This window comes from Thermobia domestica, chromosome 1 (genome assembly GCF_964235325.1).
Source record: "Thermobia domestica chromosome 1, izTheDome1.hap1.1, whole genome shotgun sequence".
Taxonomy (NCBI): domain Eukaryota; kingdom Metazoa; phylum Arthropoda; class Insecta; order Zygentoma; family Lepismatidae; genus Thermobia; species Thermobia domestica.
The window spans coordinates 317,398,738-317,421,328 of NC_137454.1; the positions used below are offsets into that span (position 1 = coordinate 317,398,738).

At 37.2% G+C, this 22,591-nt stretch overlaps 1 protein-coding gene across 7 annotated transcripts in view; it reads right to left on the reverse strand.

The window, feature by feature from the left end:
* The window catches only part of LOC145662550 (uncharacterized), a 436,952-nt gene that overhangs the window by 387,769 nt on the left and 26,592 nt on the right, over nucleotides 1-22,591 (reverse strand). For all 7 annotated transcript variants that reach the window (XM_081728284.1, XM_081728265.1, XM_081728257.1 and 4 more), the window contains exon 2: nucleotides 10,180-10,983. In XM_081728284.1, the coding sequence (XP_081584410.1) occupies nucleotides 10,180-10,605 (426 nt within the window). In that variant the 5' untranslated portion in view covers nucleotides 10,606-10,983. The remainder of the gene's footprint in view (nucleotides 1-10,179; nucleotides 10,984-22,591) is intronic.

Genomic DNA, 22,591 nt, shown 5'->3' on the forward strand with positions numbered 1-22,591 from the left:
TTTTATTTTTTCAGATTTGAGTACGTGAAAGTGGCAATCGAAAATGGCAAAGCGTCTCCAAATAGTTCTTGCATGTGACCTGGGAGATAAAAAAAGAACTAAAAGTGTTGATTGGACAAAGTGTATACTGTGTCAAAAGATATCTGATGAACATTTGATATGTCCTGCAAATAACCCAAATACATATTTTCGTAACACTGGATACGCAACACTTGCGAAGAATTTAGAAAACTTTCAATCTCTTTGTGGCTTACCCAGTGATATGGATATAAAACTATTTGATGAAGATAACTGTGGAGTGGAAAAGCGCTTTGAAAACAACAAGCTAAATGGCACAAAAAATGTGCATTAAATTATAACTCGACAATGTTTGAAAGAGCAAAGAAATCGAAGCTTCATGAAGGTGACAAAGAGTCTACATCATTATCGCATGAGCGTAAACACCAATCATCTACTTCTAAAGAGATGTGTTTCTTTTGTGATAGTTCTGCGACCAGCAAGGATCAATAACCACGTTACAAGTAGATAAAAAGGTGAGGAAGTGTGCCATTGAACAAGGAAATAGTGTTCTACTAGCAAAACTTAGTGGTAGTGGTGGTGGTGATTGCTCTAGATGCAAAATACCATGCAAAGTGCCTAGCAGTATTGTATAACAAGTCTCGGAGTAGTAATCGACACCAACTTGCAATGTTCATGTATGTGAAGGAGTAGTCTTTGCAGAGTTAATTTCATGGAGGAAAGCATGAAGGGTTCAGATGAAACGCAACCAGTTTTCAAGATGAGTGTCCTGACAAAAATGTACAAGATGAGACTAATGCAAACTACTAGGAACGGATGAGAAAATGCCACACCTGAAGATTACGACAGAGGATTCTTGCACATTTCCCGTATATGACGGCACAAATGTCTGGCACAAAGTATATATTAGCATATGATAAAACTGTTGGTGATACCATGTTGGAATCTTGTAAAAACGACGAAGATAAAGATGCCCTTGCTTTGTTGCGTGTTGCTAAAACAGTCTACAACAATATTTCAACCTTTGAAGAACAGAATATCCCTGTTTAGCACTCCTGCGAAGGACGCTAGCAAACACAATAGCATACTTAAGAACTTTAAAAACAGATGTTAAACTGTTTTCTAGACTCTTTATAGTTACACAGAATCGTCAGTGGGATATGAAGAATTTTTTAAAGCACGAAAACCAACCATTTCCGCCTGTATTTTCAAGTAATGGCGAATTAAGATTAGGCAATAAATCTGACTTAGTACACATTCTAGAAGATACTGTAGACAAGAATGATAATGCCTTTCCTTGAACCTGTAATGCTATAGTTTATGACTGTGCAGTTCTTACTAACATTTTAAAACCACATTCCTCAAGAACATTTGGTGGCTACTATATGAACACATTTCATCCTCACATTTGTAACGACATTGAAAATTTTGGTTATCAAAGAATTGATTTGATTTGGGATAGATACACTATACCAAGTGTTAAAGGTGAACCTAGACAGAAGAGAGGAGCTGGAACTAGGAGACAATGTGCTTCACACGTGACATTACCTAAACATCGGCAAGATTTCTTGCGGAATTCCAGCAACAAAGAAGAGCTTTTTACTCTACTTGGAAATTAGCTGTAAATAATATTACAAATATTCAGGTTCTAACTACTGCAGGAGAAGAAGTTAAAGGCAATATTATTGCATTAAGTTCTCTAATTGGTGCCCATTGCCCTTGCCATGAAGAAGCGGACACAAGGATAATACTTCATCTCCAAGACAACGTAGAAAAGGCTTCAAAAATATTGTTATACGCACTGTAGATACCGATGTCGTAGTCTTAGCAATTGCTTACTTCTTTCTCTTGTTAACCAAGGGCCTAAATAAACTTTGGATTGCATTCGGAACAGGAAAGAATTACAGATTGATCCCAGTTCATGGAATAGCTGAAGCGATGGGAAGCGAAAAGGCTATAGTTTTACCAGGAATCCATGCTATTACGTGTTCTGACAGCATTCCAAATTTTACAGGGAAAACAAAAAAATCAACTTGGAAGACATGGATGCTGTTTAAAGAAGCCACCACTGCATTTTCTTTCATCTCACAACCTCAAACTTCCATTCCAACAGCATTTTTTGACATTCTGAAAGATACGTGGTACTACTATACTGATCAACAAGTAACAGTAGAAGTGACAATGATGCACGACAGGAGTTGTTTATGACCCAAAACTCGTCCCCTTGAAAATCTTCCACCGACAAAGAACGCATTAAAACAAGTGTTACGTAGTGCTTTCCAGCATGGACGTTTGGGGACAAGCAAACAAACGCACAATATGTGTACCTTCTCCATATGTGTACCGACAGGAGATGGTGGTTGAATGATGCATCATGGCACGCGAAATGGTCGAATTTAATAGAAATTTCGGACTCATGTAGAGAACTAATAAAATGTACGTGCAAAAACTGTAGAAATAAGTGTGGTGCAAACGTGTCGGACTGTCTTGTACACCATTATGCAACTGTAAGAATGAATGTGAACAATGAATGAGTGTAAGAATCAATGGCTGTGGCGCTTGTCGATATGTTTTCGTTATGGTCTAGAAAAATTGTTCAACTTCAGAAATATTCAGTTTAAAGGAAGCATTATATCATATATTTTTAGATGAAAATAGTGTATAATGATTTCGCCTATGTTTCAATTTTAAAAAGTACATATATGGAACAGAAAACACATATAGTAATTCGTAATTTGTTTTTAACATAAAAATTGGAATCCTTGACCTCAAAAACCTATAAATCGATACCCAACACTTAATTCCTGCGATGTATAACAGAAAAACTGTAACCGCACAGCTATTTTGAAATATGGCCGCCATCTTGGATTTCTTTGACTTTAGACGATGCCTCCCCGACTTAATTTCATTGTATAACCTTAAACATTATTTATACCAACGGGAATGTTCTTATCACAATTTGCAGTTTTTCGTTGATTTCTGCGATGTAGCACCTCAACTACTAACGAATTTTAGCAACATAACATACGAAATGAAACCTATGTACCAGAAAATAGAGGCAGTACAAACGGAAATTTTCATCTGTGACACATTTGATAAGAAATATAGTTAGATGTCACGTGCAAGCAATCTAAACATGTCCTATCCTGTAATTCTATTCGTATTTTTATGTAGGTGAGACTGAGAAATCAAGAAACAATAATAACTGGTTTTCTTCCAGGGGAACAATCTAAATGTGAAGGGGTGTTACACTGGGACTTTAATTGCGTCCTTTGTACAAGATTAACAAGTAATAGCAATTTTTTAATTTATTTTAGTTCTTGGGGAGAGGAAGATGGAAGCGAACCCTCGTAAGGACCTCTGCAAGGAAACATGAATACTATCCGCCACTGTTTGTTACATTACACAAAATAGTTTTATATATATATATATATATATATATATATATATATATATATATATTGAGTTTTAGTCAGGGTTTTCATTCTGCAGGAGAGGGGGGGGGATAGTAATACCTGACTAACATTTTCTATTCTCAGAGTGTTGCAATGATAGCATTTCCTCCATTATAACTTGGCCAAAAGCTAGTTGCATTATATGTAAGGATTAAGTTAGCCTAAAAAGCTTAAATTTCTATGGCTGTTTTACTCTGTACCCATGTTTCTCATTTTCGGTCTACGGGACTCTGTGTCCGGAAATTTTCGATGGCTTCCAAGTCGGAAAATAAGTGTATCAAAGGCATATATATTATATCTATGGTTATATGAGGCATGGATCTACAGTTTAAAGTGGGATACCGGTAACAACTTCATGAGCTTCCACCGTAAATCGAACCAGAGTCTCCCGCGATCAAGGCGTATGTGTTAACCATACAGCCACGAGGAAATTCACATAAGCACACACACACATATATATATAGTTGAGTTGATTTTGACTTTACCGTCTCTTTCAGCAGCGAGGATATATGAAATGTAGACCTACTGATTAACGTGGAATCCGAACTACATGAGCTCGCGCCGGGAATTGAACCCGAGTCTTCCACGGCAAAGACGCGTACACTAGCCGCGGAGTTCACACACACACACACACACAGAATCAGAGTCCTCACACATCAAGGTTGAGAGCTGTGCCACTGAGTCACAGCGGCCACGGGGCTAGGTCGAGTCCACTTTACGTTCATAGTTTCTTAGTACATAAATGTTACGATTATGAAATAGATTTTCCTTAATGAGCTGCATAAAAACAAAAGCTTTCGAAATGCATTAAACAATTAGCTCGATTTGAGTGTGAACTTAAAGAGAGTGTAAATACGGATACGCACCAAAGCTCGAAAACTTAATACACTATTTCTCCTATATAGTCAGCATGTATCAAGCAATCGTTCAGCTTTCATTTGAGAGGATGGAAATCGAAGGCCCCTGAACAACTATGTTACTAATGTGCGGAATGTATTTATCTTACAGTGAACTGCTTTGATGCCAAGTGGCCTAACTCCAAAATTGAAATTTTCCAGGAGTGAAAGTTGAAGTTCAATATCTCATGAACAATCCATATTTCTTTTATGTTGGGAACCAAAACCATAACTACTGTATGTAGTTCATTGTTTTATAACTTAGTGTTTACAAAAATCCTTTTAAAAAATACCTATTCATAGAAGTGAATGGTACTTATCTGTACTAGTTCTTGGCATCCAAGCAGTCCATTTATTGTAATACTAGCTTAAAATACCCATTCTTCGCATGGGGGCTGTATTTGGAAGTCAACACCTGTAGAAGTATCACCATTCATTTCAGTGACCGCGAAAACTATGGATTTGACACTAGTATCAATCAATATGGGCTATTTATACATGTCTCGGTATTCCTCACCCGCTGACACCCGGCCCGCATACAGTAGTAGCTGAATTTGCAAGTCATCGCTGATGGAAGTGTCACAATTGATCTCAGCGACCGTGAAAACTATGGATTTGACATTAATGTCGATCAATTTGGATTACTTTTACTACATGTCTCGCTAAACGCCCCCCTGAGACCCCCTGGTTCCAATTTTGACAAAAACGCTTCGCCTTAGACTGGGACCTGGACCAAGGTATCCGTGACCAAAATTTGGTAACTCTCGGTCAACTTGTCTGGTCCCTAGGTCGGTCCCAGTAAACGTCCCCCCCGGAGACCCCCCTGGTTCGAAATTTAAAAAAACGCTTCGTCTTGATCTGGGGCCTGGACTAAGGTACCCGTGACCAAATTTTGGGAACTCTCGGTCCACTCGTCTGGTCCTCAGGTCGCACACAGACAGACAGACAAACACACAAACAAACTCTTTATTTTATTTATATTAGATAAGATATACTATGTAAAATAGTCTCGTATCGTAATATGTGATTTACAACAAATGTTACATTATATATTATCCGTAGCTCGTGATATGCTGCAACATATTAAAGCCTCAGAATAGTTGGGCAAGCGAATAATCCAGAAGTTACGTAACCCTATTGCGTTCATGGGAACGAAAACACAATAATTATAACTATGCTAAATTACTATAGACTACCAACTGCTCATTCAGAGAATTTATGAAGTTCACTTTATCGCAATAGTTTTATACAAACTAGATTTAGACTACGGATAATAGTTTTATACAAACTAGATAATCAATTATTATTATTATTACCATTATATTTGCAGTACAACCAAATACAACGACATTAACTATTAGTTCTAATTAACTGAATTGAGCTGAAAATTAAATCTTGATCTTTAAAGATTAACTATTAATTTTATGCATTCTGTACCTTTCTGAAGGAATAAAAGCTGGAATTGGTTTCAATGCTGTTTCTGAGTGAATACTTTCTTCAAAATAATATTAAAAATTATAGAAAGATTTTCGAGACATTCGAGTCGAGTCGAGATTTTTAAGAGCCGTCTCGACTCGACTCGTGTCTCGACTCGAAAATTCGAGTCGAGAAATACGTTTGTCTCGACTCGTCTCGAATTTTACAAAGTGTGTCTCGACTCGAATCTCGACTCGAATTCGAGTCGAGTCGAGTCGAGATTCGAGACATGTCTCGACTCGAGCGCATCCCTAATTGGAACAGAACCGAAAGATGTGCACATACTTCGAGATGGGATTCGTGTCATGAAAAGAAAGTACTCTTGAATGTCGCGAATCACCTCCCGAAGTATGTGCACATCTTCCAGGTTCACCCAGTATATATGGAATACATAACAAGCTTCGTTTTTATATATACAATAAAAGAAAATATAACCACTGTAGTATGTTTCTACATTCTTTGAACATTATCTATGACTTGAATCTATTTTTTTAATGGTATTTAGTATTTATTCATTATTTCGAGTTACATTTTAGTGCCTATTTTACTGCCTATTTTTAAAATTTTTAGTGCCTATTTTCTAGGTTTTTAGTGCCTAAACATCCGGTCTCTACTAATAAACATGAAATTCTATTTGTGGTCAAGACTAAACTTGATTTAAGAAATTTCTTCCGTGAATATTTTAGCTCTAGTAGTCGACATTATTAATTCATTACAAAATTCTGTAAGTATTGCTGTAAAGCTGATATCTCAGCCGTTTTCGGATCATAGGGTCTGTCTGGTCATCGGGTTTGTACGGGGCAGATCGAGTCTGAGAAGTGAACACCAGATCAGACGACCCGGGCAAAAGTCATGACCCAAATGACCCCGACAAAAGTAGTGGCCCAAATGGCCCGTGTCAATTTTGGCATGTATGCAGAACACCAGTTTGTAGCAAGAATGTATGATTCAGTTCTCTGGTGGGCTCATGTAAATCTGCGGAACGGCTATACAGCCCTAATATACAAGAAGACAAGGTGGGAGTCAAGCAATCAGATCCCTCCATGTTCTTTCAGAAGTGATATTTCCGGAAATGTGAATTCTCTGGAATTATGAAGTTTACATAACCGCCCTTGTAGCTATTTGGCCACTCCAGTTTAATGTCAATTTAATGCGGATGTTCCATCAAAACATTCTTGCATGTACACAAAGACGAGAGTTTCCAAAGTTTATATTATATTATATTATATATATATATATATATATATATATATATATATACTCTGATAAGAATGAATATTAAACAGTGACAAAAAAAATAACCGTACGTATTCACATACAATATATGCCCATGAACCTTAACGAGATAAGAGAATGCTTTGTGAAGTAAATGCTTTTATGATCGCCATTGAGAACTAAGTTGCAACTACATAAAACAGACTATAAAGTACATTAAAAAGTCAGTTTATATCATAAAACATGCAGATAACGACAGGAAACTTCCTTGGTTGTTCAACGTATAGTAGGAAACTCAGTATAGAAAGCAATTGTAAACACTATAAGAAAGGAATTTTACAAATGAATGTATACGACATAGCTATTATATTTTATCTAAGAACTAAGGTTTTGCACATGGTACTATTTAGGTATCAGCCATGAGCCTCCTAAAAACTTTTTTTTTAAGCCAATGCTAACAGTATGCTGAACTGAAATGATCTTGCTGCGATCAGTCATTATAAGAATTTGACTAAAACAAAAAAGCAGCAGTGTGACGTGTACAGCATGTAAGGAGGAGTTTGGTTTGTATCTGTGATATGTTCTCAATTTGGAAACCCGAGTAATATATTTATTTCTACCATTTCCGGTTTCAGTCTAGAGATTAGAGTGGAGACGGGAGTATATTTTTGGAATGCTTAATTGATTGAACAAAACCATTTCTCTCTAACTATTAGCATTTCTATTCTATAGCAATCAGCATTAAAACCAGAAGTGGTGGATTTTGGCCACTTTTGGTTACAGCGAAGAGTTAAGTATTAAGATTGAATATATTCTTTTGACTTTTAATCGATTACAGAAAACTATTACCCGATATTTATGACCGTTTTTGCTCTGCAAGGATCAACGTTTAGACCGGAAGTGTTTGATCCCTTCTGGTTAATGGATCACCTCCAACAAACTATTCCTAGCTTTTGACCCCTTTACATCCCAAGCCAAATTGATGGTCATCCATTAAGTAGTTCTTCAGATGTTTTTCGTTTTCCGGACGGACGGATGGACAAACAGGGAGGATGGACAGAGACAATGACTGTAAATAGTATAGTAGCTGAGAAATGAAGTAAAGTGGATCTAATATCAGGGGCGGATCCAGGACCGACTTCTGGGGGGGGGACGGTGAGTTGTCATAATGCTACTTTTAAGGGCTCCAAACACTGGGATGGATTTTATTTATGTATGTAAAAAAAAGTTTCCTCTTCTTGGGGGGGCAATCGCCCCGGTCGCCCCCTACCCTTGGATCCGCCCTTGTCGAATATACAACATTTAAGTAAAGGCAGTTGGTTATATTTACGATAAGGGAGTGTTTTACAGGTATATCTCGAAACTATTTAACGTAAACTAAGGAACGCCGTCTATCATTGTGAAAGAAAATCGAATCAATACCGCGAAAACATAAATCAGAAAAGTTGAGAGAACATAAACAAAAACTGATTTGCAAAGTAAAAATCAATACTAAAATAAGTATGCCCACATTGACAATAGAGATTCAGGAAGAAATAGGAAAGACGGTAAATCCTGAAACTGTCCGTAAAGTGTTAAGATGGGAAAGATATGATAAAATAGCTGGAGAGAAACCATTTATAACAAAATTAAATACAAGACAATTGAATTTGCTCAAACTTTCATAGGTAAGCCCGAAAATTGCCGACGAATCTACACTTAATTTGCACGGATGACGGGTCTGATGATAAAAATCAATAATTTGGCGTAAATACAGAGCTAGATATCAAGAATCTCCAGCCTACCATAAAACATAGGGAGAAGTGTAATGGTTTGGGAGTATGTGTTCATAAGGAGCTAGAGAATTAGTGTTTATTGATAAGATTATGACGAAGTCAGTATGTCTTTATATTCTTAGGACAAATCTTCACCGAAATGTGGAAAAGTTGGAAATCAGAAACATTTCTAATTTCATCAAGATAGTCATCCCAAACAAAGTAAGTTTTAAGGGGACTTAAATGACGACACCCTCTGGTAACCTAACGCACTACGCAGCTGCTTAGTCTGCCCACACTTAAATAAGCTCTGAAATCAATAACAATTTTGTGATCGCTCAGCGCATCTCAAAGACTTGTCACACTTGTCAGGTTCCATTAGATTAGGCTAATACGATCTGACTTCGAAACTTCGAAAACATTGGGTTTACATTAAAGAAAAAAAAAACTTACTGTACACTAAGAATATTACGGTAGTGAAGAGGTCACAGAATAATCCATGTGACTACACGTCGCCATTTGGGTTACTCGCACTGCTTGAAACAATTCTACGGATTAATAAAATGGTCGTAATATTCCCAAGTTATGTAAGTTTTCATTAGCACCACAGAAGGTAAAAAACATTAGGGGCAGACAATAGCCTTAACTATGCCATCTTCCAAATCTTATTGACTGACAGTTAACAATACTATTATTAATATTAATAAAACAGTGCTTTGGAAAAGTAACTATACTCTGTCATGTACAGATACATTGTGTGCAGTTACATTTTTTCTGTTGGGCTAACCATCGCATTGACTTGTTCGGACTGCATGTCAGCTGATATTATTATTATTATTATTATTATTATTATTATTATTATTATTATTATTACATGTTTCCGTTGGATGCTGATGGCCTATAACTTAACCATCGTCCTTAGTAGAATTCAGTTTCCGTAAATTTAATTATTAGTACTCTCATACTATATCGACTATGAGCCAGTACAACTGGAAATTTAACGGAGAACTTGTCTTTCACAGGGTGTGTATTCACCATGTTCCCGGGGGATTTATTTAATCGTCGTTCTTTAGTTAACGTCACCATTCTGAGCACATACATGGAATGGCATGGTCTGAATCGTTCAAAAGGTGAACACAGAACGAGAACAAAACAACTAGAAATTACCTTTTCGCCTCAAGATCACCAGCCTGATTGGCTCGCGGAACCGAACTACACATAATGCACGCTTACCAAGTTTTGCAGAAAATACAGCGCACTGGGTACAACCGCTCAACATATAATTATGTTTGCATAGGGGTACAGTTACTTTTCGAACGAACTGTATAATAACAATAATAACGATAGTAATAAAGTTGTACTCACCTCAACCAATTCCAGAATTTGAGCACACTTTTGCCTTACATCAATAAACGGACAATTAATAGATAACCTGAGGACCGCGGGCAAATGAAGGGTCACTAAAGATAAGTATTCCTTGGGCACAGCTTTGATACCTTCACTTTCGCAATGTCCATTGGTGTCGATGCCGGTCCGCAGCACGATCCGATAATGCTTGGGGCTGCCATACCCGTCCAACCAGCCTTCCAGGGTCTTTTCGATTCCGTCCAAGGCCATCTCGCGAACTTGCGCATCTCTCGAACACAACGGTAAGAACAACCGTAGCACATGTGTACGGGCCGCTTCGTCCACTTCAAGAGTTTCGGTTTCTTGACAGTCACTAGCACTATCCACAGGTGGCGGAGGAGGAGGCACAAGTACGGATTGGTCGGTTTCTGTAGCATGAAACATGATATAATGGACCAAACTTTGTTATTCCGATTGCGAACTTCGTTTTGTATGTTTCTACAAATAATTAGGCAGAAAAATATATATATTTGTATACTGTTTTATCTATATATATTTATATACTTTTAGAATATATCTATATCGAAATATAAATATTTTAAATATATATATACACACACGCGTAAACACACTTAAAGCTCGAACCAATTAAAGTTATCAAACAACAACAAATTTAAATATATGTATATGGCAACTCGAACGCGAAGTAAGTACAACGAAGGGATTAAATTAGAAATAAATATTTATATGCAATATGTTTCACTAACAGGAACTAATGAAATTGCATTCCTTTCGCCTAATCTTGTGGTGGTCACCTAGCACCTGCAAAAGAGAGAAAATGCATTTTTAGAATACAAAATAAATAGGTATGACGTTAAAAATTATATATAGTGGGATACAAAACAGTTACAACTTCCTTACTATGTTTGATTTTGAAAAAAGCATTCCTCACCTATCGACAGTGTTGCCAACAAGTGATTATACCAACCAGTTAAGTTGCCTATAAAAAAAAAAGTTAAACTTATTTAAAACTTCGGCTAAGTTTTATACCTTACTAAATTTAATAAGGCAATTTTAACTTAAATGCAGTAACTCAAAATATACTGTAATTCTTCGTGGTATGCTCAAATGAAACATTTCCTGTAACGAGAAGGGACATAACGAGATACTGGCCTAATTTGCTTTTACCTGTATACTCTCTACGTTCGTTGAAGTCTCAATCTGTGATTATCATCATCATGAAAGCAAAAAGGACTACCTAATTTTCCCCACTTTGCCCAACTGCTAAATCATAACTTTCTTCTCCCCTGCTAGTTTCTATCTGCTTCTTGAGAACAGAGTCAGCCATGACCCCTTCAGGAATGTTTCATAACTCCTATTTACGACCCTTACTACTTTTATGAAGTAATCAATACGTGTGGAGTATACAGAAGGAATTTCAATTGTGGTTTACACAAAACTGAAGGACAGGGACCTCTCAATACAGAAAACCCGACAAAGATCGACATGTAATACTTCCCAAGTGAAACACTCCGATTTTCATAAAATTTGGCAGGTAGATACTACACATAAAATAAACGAATACGTGTTTTTTTTTATTTTCCGCCGAAAAACTGCTTTGAAGGGGAGGGGGCAAAAACTCCCACCCAAAATGTTGAAAGTTGACGCCCGAAAGGCAAGAAGTGGACAGAAGTGAATGAAATTTTGCACAGATATTGTAGACCTAAAATGTGGGAATACTTGTTTCGTATTTTCCTCAAAATTAACAGTTGGATGGGGCACAGACCCTTCCAAACCTTTGATTACGAAATATCAAAAGCGCGAATAAGTATACGTCACAACTATGTCTAAACGATACGAAGAATTGCAATGAAACTTTGTGTTGGGACAATACGCAAAAAATAAGGGAAATTTATTTTTAGTTTGTGCGAAGAAACAGTGCTGGTACAGTCCGCGGCATAAAATTTGTTACAAAAATTCTAAGTCCAAATGAATAACAAACTCTTGCCCAGTTTTCTTATGCATTCCCGCAATACATGTATCAATCGATTAGCTGCTTCTAGTATTTATTCCAACTCCTCCCCGTCCTCCACCTCTCCTTGTTTAAAGCAGTGTGTGTGACATAGTACACTCTTTCCATTCAGCTGAAAAAGAAACAGGAATCAAGTTTACAATGTTATAGCTTTAAAACAGTCTTTTCCATTCGTTTGTTCTGAAATATTTTTAAGAGCCTAAATTAAAGGAAAGTCACACAATCTTCCCAGAGCTTCATAAATATCTTTAGTTTCATTCTTTTCTTTCTTTAAAGAGAGCAAGCTAGTAAGATGCTCCCTAAGAAATCTATGGAAATTGCCAAGAGCTCTAAAATATCTACGGACAGAAACGAGTTTTATTTAATGATGCATTTAATTTCTTTTCAGTAAGTGCAAGCCAATGTTTCAGGGGCGTCATTTGGGCAGGACAGGAGGGTGTAATTCCCCCTCTCTTGAGCTTCATAAATACGTATTTTTTGATCCAATGTATAGTAATACACTAATAAAAAGTGAAAATCTTATGTCGCCGGAGAATCTCCCCCCCCCTTTCGAATAAAGTCTAAAAGAGACTGGTTTTAACAACAAACCTATAGAGTTACGATAGCACATTGCTAAAGAGCTTACATTTGGTTTCAAGAGTCGAAGGTTTGATCTCAAGCTATATGACTTCCTGGGTGACATTGAGAAAGATAGATAGATAGATAGATAGATAGTTAGAGAGAGAGAGAGAGAGAGAGAGAGAGAGAGAGAGAGAGAGAGAGAGAGAGAGAGAGGGATTCAAGTATGGAAACAGAGAGGGATGATTTGTATACACAGATTTAGAATTGGGGGGAAAATGATCGGACAGCATTCGTATTATGACGAAAATTCTGATTTTGTGAAAGATAAGAAGGGAAGTTTTCGAACTGCGAGGATCACATTAGGCAGTTGTCGAATTAATGTGGAGAACTCTTTTTAGAGCATCAGATGATTACGAAAGGAGAGAAAGATCTTCAGAACTGAGGAATTAAGATTTTAAAAAATCTGATTTCGGCGACGGGTTTCGAACCACGAACCTTGTGGTCATCGAACCATGACTATCCATTCTGCTACGGAGGATTCTATTACTCGTTCACATACGTTTCCCTTAGCTGCGTTGAAAGCTACCTTAAGGGGACATTCCAAAAGTTGACTCGGTAGATGCGCCGTTCAGTTAGGACGTAAACCTCTTGTAACTTAGTTACAATGTGCAAAATGAACTTCCTCTTCTTCAGGACACTTTTTAAAGCTTTAAAATTTGTTACTATTGTTTTAATTAAGTTACATTTGATAGAACCATCTGATAAAGTAGTGCCAAGCCCTGTGCGTCATTGTCTGTTAGGTGAATGGTTAATGTAAGTTACTTTTACGTGGATGGTCCGAGCTTCCAATCAAGACCATTCTTATTATTTTATTTGAGCTACGCTCCTATTGTATATTCCACAAGTTCAAGTTTGAAGTAATGTAGTCACAGCTAGTTTAATTCGAAATAATTTTCCAATATTATATTTGTTACTAAATTTAGATGGCACTTCCCACTTGTTTGTAGCCCTGCATAAATGCAAAATTGTTTTAAAAGTATATTTTACTTTCAAGTATTATTGATTTTTTTAAAATTGTCCTTCAAATTTATTTTATAATTATTTTCTATTTCTTAATTATAACATATTTTCTATATATATTGTATTCTATGTTACACGTTTATTATTTACATTTTATGTCTTACCTTTGAAGAGGAGCTTTTGACAATTCAGAGCAGCAGGGACATACACAAGATGCAGGCCTTGGCAATCCAGAGCTTTTGCCCCCACGAAATCACTACTTTTTTTTTGTATATATATATATATATAATATATATATATATATATATATATATATATATATATATATAATTTTATAGATGGTGATAGCAGGGACGGATCCAGGGGAGTGTGTTTGGGGTGATCGCATCCCCCAGAATAGGGAACTTTTTTATACTTTTTATTTTAAAAATAAAACATATCCTAAGTATTTTTCATCTTTGTATTATAAACGTAAATTAAAACCTAAAGTAGATAGGCCTTACTTTCTTAAGAAAGTTAATTATACAGAAGAGCTACTTCTCCTTTTCTATTTTTTCTTTTCTTTCTTTTCTTTCTTTCTTTCTTTTTTTTTTGCAATCCGCTCTTACCTTGATTTGACTTCGAATGATCGCTCCTCCCAAACAATCATCCTGGATCCGCCCCTGGATGATAGACATTTTAGTAAAATATGCCCTCAATCGCTGAAATAAATTCCTGTCAAGCTTTCGATCGCTGAAATAAATTTCTGTCTACGACCCTGCAAGACAGTGACGATTTTAGGGAGTGATCAGTTAGTAATGCCTCCCTGGAGCAACGACACTTCCCCAGAAGTCATATCTCCGATAATTCAAAATGTGATTTGTGCATTATCACTTTTCACTCTCAGTGTCTTGAAACGCACCAAAAAGGAACTGTTCTGAAGTATTTACTGGTTCTCCCTATGACTCCATTTCAATATGGCCAACCTTGGACATATACACATCTGAAATATCACCTTTTATGTCAGTGATCCCGAAAACTATCCATTCGACACAAATATAGGATATTTTCGATTCTTTATTCCTGTCACCCTCCCATTGTCAACTCGAAGCCAACCAAGGCTTATTTTGGACTTACACAGCATCCACAGTGTCACTTTTCATCTTTGCACATGAATTCGACACTAATTTCGTTCGTATTTGACTACTTTTACATGTCACCTTCACCTCTTGGTAGGGATTTTTTCAGTATCTCGCCCCCACAACTATGGAGAAATTTCAACCAACTAAGTATAATTATAAATTATCATCTGAAACACAACAGTACGGGTGATCTTTTTCGCAGAGGAATTCGCTAACTACTGTTTCAATATCAATGTATTGGCGTTTTTTGCTGTCCATGCTGAAGATTGCCAAAGGGCTAAACTTCATCTGCACTATTGTGCAATGAATATAGGTTCTAGTGGTTTAATTCACTGAATACTCGCTTAGATTATGCTCTCGTCACAGAAAAAGTGATATACAGTTATAAAAGAAAAATGAAATGAAATTTCATTTTTACGTCCCACAATTATGCCGACTATGCTAATGGAGGGAGTAATGGTGAGAAATAAATGAAATTGTTTAATGAAAAAAGTGGGAGGAAACGGGAGAAACCCGAGGACACTCATGCACACGGTGTTTGTCCATAATAAAGTTCATTCGGCGTGAGCTGGGATCGAACCAAGGACTCCATGCACCATAGGTAAAGTTATAAAAGAATAGGCGTCTAAACAAATACGGAACACTACCAATGAGAGTTACATAAGATTAGATTTTTAGTTATTTCATTCTAAGTTAAAATTTCAATCAATCTTGTTCTTCATTACTGTTCGAAAACGTAAAGTTGTTGCTGCAAGGACGTGATAAATCTTTTCAGTAGACTATGCAGTCCCCTCCACAGCTTCTTTTTCATGTAAGGCTAAAGTAGTCTCATTTTAGACATCGACGAAAAATAGTGGAATTACGAATTTTCAATGGGCCCCGTTTTACTCTGGGCACCCTCAACGCACTGCCGTTAGTTACGTCACTGTTCAGGATGCATGGTGCAGCTTCTGCTTTTAGGAATACTTTCTAAGGCAGTACGAGTTTTTTTTAACTGCTGTGTGAATTAAGTTGTATTTGCTAGAAGCGTCGGTTAAAGGAAACTAAAGATCCTACACTCAAACACAAATAATCTCTTTCGAAACTCTAATGGAAAACGATACGAATCGTCCTAAACAAGTTACGCTTTTGAAGAGAAAAAGAGCAAAGCATTAGTTGCACATACGCTTAATGGTGTTTCTTGCATAGAAATTTATAACTTACAAAAGTCATGTTCACGTCATGGTTTGGTAGATGAAGGGTTAGTAAAAGGAATTCTTACGCTGGTGGTCGTGGGTTCGAATCTCTGCTCTTCTTGTTACTTTTTTCTCTTAGCTACACTTAGTTTGTGCATTCCAAACCTCGAAGTTTGGTTTGGATTATTTATGAAAGCAGGTAGAGAAATAATTGTAGTCGAAATTAGTTTCAAATATGAGATTATAATTACATATTTTGTCTTTAACTTATTACGTATCAATTTTTGTATCAAATTTTCCAGTCTTTATTTAATTCATCTTCCGGTGTAATACAATGAACATTTGCAGAGCGACGTCAATCGGACGAAAGTACTATATTCCATTGTTACTCTAATATACCTAGGTATTTGTTCATATATTTATAAATTGTTTACTAAGTAAAAACTTATGGCGGTCCACATTATGTGTCATATAATAGACCGTACGAAGGCAGACATAGCAGAGACGTATTGCAAATATCCCTGGTGATAAAAAGTAGGGGTCTTCTTCACTAGATTCGAACCATTGTTACGGGCGGTTTTGGTTTACATAGCAAGCATAATACCACTCGGCCACCAAGTCTCGCACGTTAGCCTCTTTATTAATGCAGAACATACTGAGACACTTACATTCACTGGTGTCGCGTAATGTATTTCATAACATTTTGTTAATAAGTGGGTCGAATTAGGTAGCCATCGAGAGGGCTGATGGTGTTATGGGCGAGCATTTATTAATAGTGTGTATAGTCCGCTTGGGACTCGATTACAGCTGCCATACGCCGTGGCATTGAATCCACCAGGCGAGAGATATAGCGTTCGGTGCAACAGATCGACCACGCATCTTCAACACGCTCCCAAAGATCATTAGATGTTCGTGGAGGATTGTTCGACCAGGTTTCCCGCAATGTTCTTGCAACAGAGGCCCACATATTTTCAATAGGGTTCAGATCTGCTCCATGAGGAACCCAGTCAACTATTTCGACATCAGGTTGCCTCTGCAACCATGTCTGAACCACATTTAAATTATGTATCGAGCTATTGTCCTGTTGCAAATATAATATGCGGTCACCTACATGAGCTTTTATTTCCGGAAGCGTTTCATCCAGATGTTCCACATACTTGTGGGCGTTTAGGCGACCAGGAACCCTGTAGATTCCTCCGAAATTTGCAACCTTGCATATCCATGCCCAACAGTGGACAGTTACATGTCCCATTCGACCAGAACGGGAAACGTATTCAGAGGCATACCTTTCTCCAGGGGGGCGGTAAACACGCTTCGGCTCGAAGTGTGCTCTGGAGAATATTTTTTCGTCTGTGAAAACGACCTCGTCCCACACACGTGCAATATTTAACTGTGCAAACGCCAGACGGTCAACCATGTGGTCTTCTGTTAGTCGCTCCTTAACAGCTGCCCTGTATGATCTCAAACCAAAGGATTTGAGTCTACGACGGACAGTCGTAACATCGCCTGGGAAATTGGTTTCCTCTCGTAACTGTCGGGCAGACATGAAAGGGTGCTCACGGCATTGGGCAATTAAACTCTGGTCTCCTTCGGCAGAGGAAACTCTTTGTCGCCCACTTCCTCTTTTACGTCTTACATCTCCTGTTTCCTCATATCTCCTCCACCACCTCCGTGCTGTAGCACGGTTAACGCCATATCTCGCGCCTGCCTCGCTATAGTTCATCCCCGCATGCTCAAAGCAATCACGCTGCTTTTATCAGAAGCTTCGTAGTGAGCCATTTTCACATTAGAAGCAAAATGATAGCTTTGCTTAGGTGTTTGAACGGAACGTGCTTCATGTGACGTCACGTAACAAGGCGGAGTTTCCTCTCATTGATGTAGACGATATCGTACGCCCTCTGCTGGGTGTTTCGTGACGGAAAAATTGGTTTTAAGCAGTTCATGGCGACCGCTTTGAAATCAAATGTAAAGTATGAGAATTAAATTTGTCATATCTGTAGTTTGGTGTAGAGACAAAACAAAATTGGAAACCAAAGGTTTAAGAACAACTCAGATTATTAATATAAAACAAGTCAAAGATTATTAACTTGTATTATCATACAAGAAATGCGAGAATTTTGAAACAAAGAAAAATGACTTAGAAATTTGCAACTGAAGACAAAAAAACTAACAAACACACTAAAGGGTATGAGTAGAGGGATTAATGGGGACGTCAGCAATGAGGTTATATGTCCTCGTCTCGATTAACGCGAGGGATGGATTTTACCATTTCACTTTGACGGAATAACGTAGAGGATGGAGAGGAGGGGGAAGATACATAAAAGCTATAAAAATAAAAGTGACAATGTTCGGCGGTGAATAACTCTTGAACTACCCGATTGTTCTCAATCACATTTTGAACATAGATGAAATTCGAACCCGGGAAGCTTTTTGTTATTTCATTTTGATATTAGAACTTGCGGAAGAGGAGGGGAGGGTAAATATATGAAAATGAATAAAACTTAATAACTCTTGAACAATCCGACTGATCCCAATCAAACATTCAATATAGATAAGGTTCGGACCTGGGATGTTTTCATTCTTTGCCTTGATAGCACAATGTAGGGGAGGGGAAGGGGGGACTATGTAAAAAAATAAAAATAAAAATGCTGTCTTGGTGACTTCATCACGCTTAAACCACCGAACTGATCTTAATCAAATTATCAACATAGATTAGGTTCGGACCTGGGGTGGTTTTTATCATATCCCTTTGATGGTAGAACGTAGGGTAGGAGGAGGGGAGGGGAGATATCTATATAAATGAATAAAACGTAACAACTCTTGAACCACCTGACCGATCTCGATCTAATTTTCAACATAGACGACGTTCAGACCTAGAAACTTGTGTTTTAATATTTTCACTTTGACGGTAGAACATAGGAGAGGATAAGAGAAGGGGAGATTAATATATAAAAATAAATAGAACAACTCTTGAACCATCCAACAGATTTCGATCAAATTTTCAACGTACATGACATTCGGACCTGGGATATTTTTTGTCATACCGTGCCCCCAACATGGAGAGGGGAGAGGGATACATAAAATCATCGAAAATGACCAATATCAAAGAGTGCTTTAGTAATAGTAAAATCATAACATATTACTATTTTTCTTTAATTTAGCCCAGCGAAATCGGGGTGCGACTTGGATTCGAGGACGTCTTAAGTTCGAGTAGTTATCGAGAAATAATTAAAGATATTAACGTGTTACTGAATTACTTTGCTAATAATATTTTTATTATTATTATTATTATTATTATTATTATTATTATTATTATTATTGAAGATTTGATCATTCAAATATTGAAAGATCAAAATATTCAAATACCTTAAGACAATTAAACGTGTGTCATCGCCGACTAATGATCACCAAAACTTCTAAATTTAAACAAAATATTCACACATGGTTCCGACTTGAGAACCTCCAGATTATTCGCTAGCGCCTTGAGCACAGATGCACGCTCTATATGCGCTAAATGGTATGTTTTAGTATGTTTAAATTAGATTTCCTTGCCTCCAGTTACAAAATTCTAAGTTAGTATTTTTCGTTCTTTCAAAATTTCTTTCGATTTTTTTTATCATATAAGTCACTAATCTTTGGCATAGTTTATATTAATAACGTGATTGTTCTTAAACCTTTCGTTCGCTATTTGGTTTCTTCTCCACACCAAACTACAGATATGATACGTTTAATTCTCATACTCGTCATTTGGTTTCAAAGCAGTCACCATTATCTGGTAAAGCAATTTTGTTCGCCACGATTCATGAGTTTTGTAACAAAACACGTCAAGAAATGAGTTAAATGAAGGCTGCAAGAGTTTATATCAAAGTTGAGTATTGTGAGCTAGTGACAAGCATGTAATAACGTCTCGTATTTGCAAATAATGTTAGCTACTTTTAATTCACTAACTGGTATTAGATTTAATTCAAGCTTAAAGAATTGGAATGAACAAACTTAGTGTAGCTTAAAGAAAAAAAACGTAAGAAGAACAGACGAGATTCGAACCCTGGACCACCAGTACAAAAATCCTGTTCACTAACCCCTCACCTAACAAGCCATCAACTATAAGTTTTAAATTTGTAAGCAAATGATACAATTATACGTTTGTGCAGTCAATGTTTTGCTGTTTTCCTCTTCAAGAACGTAACATGTTTACGACGATTCGTTTCGTTTTCCATTAGAGCTTCTAGAGAGATGATTTGTGTTTGAGTATAGGATCTTTTGTTTCCTTTAACCGACAGTTCTAGCAAATACAACTCAATTGAAACAGCTGAAAAAAAAAACTAGTACTGACTTAGAAAGTATTCCTAAAAGGGAGAAACTCCATCGTGCACCCTGAACAGTGCCGGAAGTGCGTTGAGCGAGGCCAACAGCAAAATGGGGTCCATTGAAGCAGGGGCGTCATTTAGGGGGGGCAGGAGGGGGCAATTGCCCCCCCAAGAGTTTGAGGAATACATATACTTTAATCGATTGCCTACTAATATACTAGTACAAAACGCGAAAGTCTTATGTTGGTGGTGCTCTTGCCCCCCCAAGCGAAGTCCGAAATGAGGCCCCTGCATTGAAGATTCGTAACTCCACTTTGAAGGGTTTTAATTAATTTCACACTTTTTCCTCAATGTCTAAAATGTAACTACTTAGCCTTAGATGAAAAGGAAGTTGTGAAGGAGCTATAGACTGTGACGTCTACCGAAAAGATCTATCACGTCCTTGCAGCAACTATTTCCAGCAAAAGGGAATAAGTACATCAGACCTAAGTTTTCAGAAACGCTAAAAAACCTTCCCGAGGCGTATTTGTATTTGTTTCAACAAGTGTATAACTGATTAATTGTAGCAAAAGAACTGACAAACTCTAAGACAAGAAGAAGAATCTTGTATTGTAGCACTGCAATTGGTGAGAAAAGCTTAAAAGTGGAAAAAATATTTTTATGTACTTATTCCCTTTTTCCAATCAGTGGTTCAATTATGAGGTTCCTATTTTTTGAGGTGTTAAAAATAAGAAGAAGAAGAAACCTTATTAACTGGTAGGTTACGCTGGACTCTTAATTGTGTATATGGAATAATGGAACGTGGGGTTATACAGAGGATTTTGGATTTCTGTTGGCGATCAATTAATCTTTACCCTAGTAGGGAATACTGGTTGGTCCGGACTTCGAACAGTAATGAAGATCAAGATTGATTGAAATTTCAACTTAGAATGAAATAAATAAAAATCTAATCTTATACAACTCTCATTGATAGTAGTGTTCCGTATTTGTTTAGACGCCTATTCTTTTATAACTTTACCTATGGTGCATGGAGTTGTTGGTTAGATCCCAGCTCGCGCTGAATGAACTTTATTATGGACAAACACCGTGTGCATGAGTTTTCTCGGGTTTCTCCAGTTTCCTCCCACTTTCTTCATTAAACGATTTCATTCGTTTCTCACCATCACTGTCTCCATTAGCGTAGTCGGCATTACGTGGGACGTAAAACAAATATTTCGTTTCGTTTTTCTTTTATAACTGTATCTCACTTTTCCTGTGACGAGAGCATAATCTAAGCGAGTATTCAGTGAATTAAACCACTATATTCATAGCACAATAGTACAGAATGAAGTTTAGCTCTTTGGCAATCTCCAGCATGCAGAGCAAAAAAAGCCAATACATTGATATTGAAACAGTAGTTAAGGAATTCCTCTGCGAAAAAGATCACCCGTACTGTTGTTTCAGGTGATAATTTATACTTAGTTGGTTGAAATTTCTCCATTGTTGTGGGGGGCGAGATACTGAAAAAATCCCTACCAAGAGGTGAAGGTGACATGTAAAAGTAGTCAAATACGAACGAAATTAGTGTCGAATTCATGTGCAAAGATGAAAAGTGACACTGTGGATGCTGTGTAAGTCCAAAATAAGCCTTGGTTGGCTTCGAGTTGACAATGGGAGGGTGACAGGAATAAAGAATCGAAAATATCCTATATTTGTGTCGAATGGATAGTTTTCGGGATCACTGACATAAAAGGTGATATTTCAGATGTGTGTATGTCCAAGGTTGGCCATATTGAAATGGGGTCATAGGGAGAACCAGTAAATACTTCAGAACAGTTCCTTTTTGGTGCGTTTCAAGACACTGAGAGTGAAAAGTGATAATGCACAAATCACATTTTGAATTATCGGAGATATGACTTCTGGGGAAGTGTCGTTGCTCCAGGGAGGCATTACTAACTGATCACTCCCTAAAATCGTCACTGTCTTGCAGGGTCGTAGACAGAAATTTATTTCAGCGATCGAAAGCTTGACAGGAATTTATTTCAGCGATTGAGGGCATATTTTACTAAAATGTCTATCATCCAGGGGCAGATCCAGGATGATTGTTTGGGAGGGGCGGTCGTTCGAAGTCAAATCAAAGTAAGAGCGGATTGCAAAAAAAGAAAAGAAAAAAGAAAGAAAGAAAGAAAGAAAAGAAAGAAAAGAAAAAATAGAAAAGGAGAAGTAGCTCTTCTG